Below are 6000 nucleotides of genomic sequence, written 5' to 3' on the forward strand. Positions count from 1 at the left end.
AGGAATGTTTGTGATAAAGCACTCATTCTCTACTGTAGAAAATGCACTAAAATGTAGTCTGGAGAAATACAACATTGGTAATAACAATGTTATAGGCTAAATGTAAAGAATTATATTTCCCATGTATCTACAGCCAACCTACAAAGTGACTTTGGCAGAATGTAGTGCTGAGCCATTAAACTAATTAACCAACATCCGCTCAAACTCCTGAACTCATCATGAGAGGCCAGTGGCTCATGGGTCTGTGTACCCACATCCATACCAACACATCAGAGGCGGTCCTAGCTTTTTGGGTGCCCTAAGTGTTATTTACAATACGTGTCTCCAAAATGACAACACATTATTTATGGTTAATTTCTATTGGGCACAAAATTATCTCAAACACAACCAAAACCAACAGCAAATGCCTCCAACACATTTGTAGAGTCACAAGCTTGATGTAGTCATTGTGTGCTATGAATATGGGACCAAATACGTAACTTTTGACTACTTTAATACACATAAGTGAATTTGTGCTAATACTTTTGGTCCCCTAAAATGGGGGGACTATGTACAAAGTGCAGCAATTTCTAAATGTTTCACGCAATTTGGATACAAATACCTTCAAATTAAAGCTGACAGTCTGCGCTTTAAACTCAGTCATTATATCATTTCAAATCCAAATTGCTGGAGTACAGAGCCAAAACAACAACAAAATTGTCACTCTCCCAATACCTTTGGAGCTCAATGTATATTGGAAATTGATCTGCAGAAGGGGGGCCGCCAGTTGCCCATCCCTGATGTATAAGATGAGTAATTGAGGCCTGGGTGTGTAAGCTTACACCACCAGAGTGATTGGCATGCATGATTCTATTCATAAACTGAGACAAGTCGCTCTCCTCCTCCGAGGTGTATTCAATGTCTTTAAACAGCTGACTAAGAGCATATCAAATACATTGCCATGGTTCCTATGGCAAGACCTCTGTTTAGTTAATGTTTGCTTGTCGGTAGATGTTGAAATAGCCCTTGGCCCGATAAAGTATATTCCTGCTTAGGCATGTTACATTAATTGTCTAAAAGTGTTGCAAAGCGAACATTGAAGATTTTGAATGCAGCCCAAAATGGCCAAACAGTGGTTAACACCACTTCTGATGTGCCTGCATTGTATTGATGCTGGTGTGCCGCATAGCATCAACAATAACAACACAACAACATAGACATAAAAGGACATTGCTGATGGCATTGTTTTAAAGTACACAATGCCATCACTTTGCTTACCTAAATATTTGATGTGGAACCCTCGCGGAGGATTGAGAGACCTCCTCATCCATCCCTCTCTGAGAACCTCCAGGTGATCCTCTTTACCCTGGATCAACAGCACGTGCTCGTCAATCCAGCCCAGGAAAAACGTGTCCGATATGGCGTCCGATATTCTTTGATTCCAAACGTGCTGTGTGTTCTCAGCTTTAAAATCCGCAAAAATCTCATAGCCGGTGTGATGGCGCGGCAGTTCGTCGCTCTCAGACACACCAGTCGAATCACCCTTGCCGATACGAGTCAATACGATGGCCAGGGAGTGCGGCGCTATCTGCAGAAAAGACTCCATTGTCGAGTTGTCCTAAGTCGTGAACGTTAAGTCATGAACAACATCAAACATGACACCATTCCGTTTTATACATACATCCGAGTAGGGTAGCTCGGCAGACGACTTTGTTCTGTAACGAAGACATAGCACACATTCCACAGTAGGCTGCACAGCTCCTATTTTTTTCTATCCAGCCTCGTCAAGGCAACGTACCTGTCTGGTGTTTTATGTCGAACGTACTCCTCCAATTAATCGAAATGACATCCACGTCTCAACCCTGGTTAACCCGGGGCGAATTGTATCGAATTCGACTACAAATTGGGAGCTAATAATTTAATCTACCAGAGAACGGTTACCGAGGATTCGATCTCGTGGGACACCTGTCCCTACTGCACCGCGCTCAAACTCGTGCCATCGCCTATTGTATATTGAAGGTAAACCCCTTCTTACCTTGCGAGCACAGGGAGTCCAATTTCAAGGTACCGGTGATCTTTCTCCAACAGGCAAGGTAAAATCCTTGGAGAAATCCTCAGGCGGGCCTCCAAGGTGTTATTACGCCACCTGCAGGCTGCTGTTCGCAGATAAACTTGAGTAAAGGTTGTTTCTTGTTGCACAGTGCAGCTGATGCCAGCCAACCAGACAAAAATACCACTGTTCAGGCATAGGGCCTATAAAATAGATTCTGTAGCTGTCCATTAACAAAACCCCTAAACTTATTGAGAAGATGCAAATTAACTACTTTTATATCTATTCTAGCTCTACTGTCCTAAAGAAATGGTTGGCACCCCATCCGTCCATTTCAATTGTGTTTATTGGAAACCAGTATATTAAACCAGTGCATTGTCACCTATACAACATTATCTAGTAAAGTTCAGTTTGGCTACTCTGTGTGACTCAAGCACTCAACGCGTGTCCTATGGTTGTTGGGCATATATGAGGGAGGTAATCATATATAACTCACCTTACCTCTCTTGACTTTTGGGGGGTCGAAGTCAGCCTATGAGCAACCCTATTGGTTTGGGTATTACCACATGCTGGTCCCTTTTGGTCCTGCACCTGACCTAGGCCAGCGATCAGTTGTCATGAGCCCGAGGAGCATCAGACAGACGTGAGACTGCCCACACAACCGGATTAGACCAAAGTCAGTCCTTACAGTGTAGATAAGTCCTTACAGTCTAGATAAGTCAGTCCTTACAGTCTAGATAAGTCAGTCCTTACAGTCTAGATAAGTCCTTACAGTCTAGATAAGTCAGTCCTTACAGTCTAGATAAGTCAGTCCTTACAGTGTAGATAAGTCAGTCTTTACAGTCTAGATAAGTCAGTCCTTACAGTGTAGATAAGTCAGTCTTTACAGTCTAGATAAGTCAGTCCTTACAGTCTAGATAAGTCAGTCCTTACAGTGTAGATAAGTCAGTCCTTACAGTCTAGATAAGTCAGTCCTTACAGTGTAGATAAGTCAGTCCTTACAGTGTAGATAAGTCAGTCCTTACAGTGTAGATAAGTCAGTCCTTACAGTGTAGATAAGTCAGTCCTTACAGTGTAGATAAGTCAGTCCTTACAGTGTAGATAAGTCAGTCCTTACAGTGTAGATAAGTCAGTCCTTACAGTGTAGGTGAGTGAATTCAGTGAAGGGAAAACAGTGAAGCAAAAGCCCAAACTTTCTCTACAGTACAAATATGACAGATGTATGACAGTCGAGAAGGTTTAACAGATGATATCTGTCACTTGTATGGTGTTATTACCCCTGAAATGTAAAGCGCGAGTGGGTGAAATGTCTGTCCATGCCAGATTCAAACGAGATTAAAAAAGAGAACTAAAATACCTCCCAGATAGGCCTTTTTGGCAGGATGCCATGGTAGTGTATCGTAACATATTGTTTCCCTTACTTGGTTCAGGTTTCTCTTGGACATGTTCCTGGATTTTCCTCTCTAAAGGGCACTGATATAAAGAGCATATGGAAATAGTATAAATGTCACAGCTGTGGTGAGAAAAACAGGCTTACACCTGGATTGATATCCCATCAGGAAGAAAGTGCCAACAGCAGGCTGATATGATAGCACAATAAGTGATCAGATGACATTGATTGCCATCTCTGCCCCTAAAATCACGTACTTTTCCAAGAAAAGGTGAACAAGAGTTCAGTACAAAGAGAACACTGCAAGTAAGCAAGACGACCCTAACTTCAAACCCTAACGGTAACTTCATGTCCATATCCCAGTATAATCCTAACCCTAGCTTCATGTCCATTTCCCAGTATAACCCTAACCCTAGCTTCATGTCCATATCCCAGTATAACCCTAACCCTATCTTCATGTCCATATCCCAGTATAACCCTAACCCTAGCTTCATGTCCATATCCCAGTATAATCCTAACCCTAGCTTCATGTCCATATCCCAGGATAATCCTAACCCTAGCTTCATGTCCATATCCCAGTATAACCCCAACCCTAGCTTCATGTCCATATCCCAGTATAATCCTAACCCTAGCTTCATGTCCATATCCCAGTATAATCCTAACCCTAGCTTCATGTCCATATCCCAGTATAATCCTAACCCTAGCTTCATGTCTAAGTCCCAGTTCAACCCCAACCCTAGCTTCATGTCCATATCCCAGTATAATCCTAACCCTAGCTTCATGTCCATATCCCAGTATAATCCTAACCCTAGCTTCATGTCCATATCCCAGTATAATCCTAACCCTAGCTTCATGTCTAAGTCCCAGTATAATCCTAACCCTAGCTTCATGTCCATATCCCAGTATAACCCTAACTTCATGTCCATATCCCAGTATAATCCTAACCCTAGCTTCATGTCCATATCCCAGTATAATCCTAACCCTAGCTTCATGTCCATATCCCAGTATAACCCTAACCCTAGCTTCATGTCCATATCCCAGTATAATCCTAACCCTAGCTTCATGTCCATATCCCAGTATAACCCTAACCCTAGCTTCATGTCCATATCCCAGTATAATCCTAACCCTAGCTTCATGTCCATATCCCAGTATAACCCTAACTTCATGTCCATATCCCAGTATAATCCTAACCCTAGCTTCATGTCCATATCCCAGTATAACCACAACCCCAGCTTCATGTCTACGTTCCAGTTCAACCCTAGTCTTAACCACAACCACAGCTTCATGTCTACATCCCAGTTCAACCCTAGTCTTAACCACAACCCCAGCTTCATGTCTACGTTCCAGTTCAACCCTAGTCTTAACCACAACCCCAGCTTCATGTCTAAGTCCCAGTTCAACCCTAGTCTTAACCACAACCCCAGCTTCATGTCTACGTCCCAGTTCAACCCTAGTCTTAACCACAAACACAACTTCATGTCTACGTCCCAGTTCAACCCTAGTCTTAACCACAACCCCAGCTTCATGTCTACGTCCCAGTTCAACCCTAGTCTTAACCACAAACACAACTTCATGTCTACATCCCAGTTCAACCCTAGTCTTAACCACAACCCCAGCTTCATGTCTATGTTCCAGTTCAACCCTAGTCTTAACCACAACCACAGCTTCATGTCTACGTCCCAGTTCAACCCTAGTCTTAACCACAACCCCAGCTTCATGTCTACGTCCCAGTTCAACCCTAGTCTTAACCACAACCCCAGCTTCATGTCTACGTCCCAGTTCAACCCTAGTCTTAACCACAACCCCAGCTTCATGTCTACGTCCCAGTTCAACCCTAGTCTTAACCACAACCACAGCTTCATGTCTACGTCCCAGTTCAAACCTAGTCTTAACCACAACCCCAGCTTCATGTCTTCGTCCCAGTTCAACCCTAGTCTTAACCACAACCACAGCTTCATGTCTACGTCCCAGTTCAACCCTAGTCTTAACCACAACCACAGCTTCATGTCTACGTCCCAGTTCAACCCTAGTCTTAACCACAACCACAGCTTCATGTCTTTGTCCCAGTTCAACCCTAGTCTTAACCACAACCACAGCTTCATGTCTAAGTCCCAGTTCAACCCTAGTCTTAACCACAACCACAGCTTCATGTCTACGTCCCAGTTCAACCCTAGTCTTAACCACAACCACAGCTTCATGTCTACGTCCCAGTTCAACCCTAGTCTTAACCACAACCACAGCTTCATGTCTACGTCCCAGTTCAACCCTAGTCTTAACCACAACCACAGCTTCATGTCTACGTCCCAGTTCAACCCTAGTCTTAACCACAACCACAGCTTCATGTCTACGTCCCAGTTCAACCCTAGTCTTAACCACAACCACAGCTTCATGTCTTCGTCCCAGTTCAACCCTAGTCTTAACCACAACCCCAGCTTCATATCTAAGTCCCAGTTCAACCCTAGTCTTAACTACAACCCCAGCTTCATGTCTACGTCCCAGTTCAACCCTGGTCTTAACCACAAACACCCCTTCTTGTCTCCATCCCAGTTCAAATCTAACTAGGGATCCCCAACCTCTTGAT

At 43.5% G+C, this 6000-nt stretch overlaps 1 protein-coding gene across 3 annotated transcripts in view; it reads right to left on the reverse strand.

Moving 5' to 3' along the window:
- LOC118363302 (storkhead-box protein 2-like) overlaps positions 1 to 2154 on the reverse strand; it is a 100013-nt gene extending 97859 nt beyond the window's left edge. Inside the window, exons 1-2 of one of the 3 annotated variants that reach the window (XM_035744015.2) lie at positions 1778 to 2007; positions 1258 to 1597 (exon numbers count right to left, since the gene is read on the reverse strand). In XM_035744015.2, coding sequence (XP_035599908.1) covers positions 1258 to 1585 — 328 coding nt within the window. In that variant the 5' untranslated portion in view covers positions 1586 to 1597; positions 1778 to 2007. The other 2 variants (XM_035744018.2, XM_052488039.1) reach the window with 2 other exon arrangements.
- Positions 2155 to 6000: the final 3846 nt, after the last annotated feature.

The sequence above is a fragment of the Oncorhynchus keta genome, chromosome 30 (assembly GCF_023373465.1).
Source record: "Oncorhynchus keta strain PuntledgeMale-10-30-2019 chromosome 30, Oket_V2, whole genome shotgun sequence".
Taxonomy (NCBI): domain Eukaryota; kingdom Metazoa; phylum Chordata; class Actinopteri; order Salmoniformes; family Salmonidae; genus Oncorhynchus; species Oncorhynchus keta.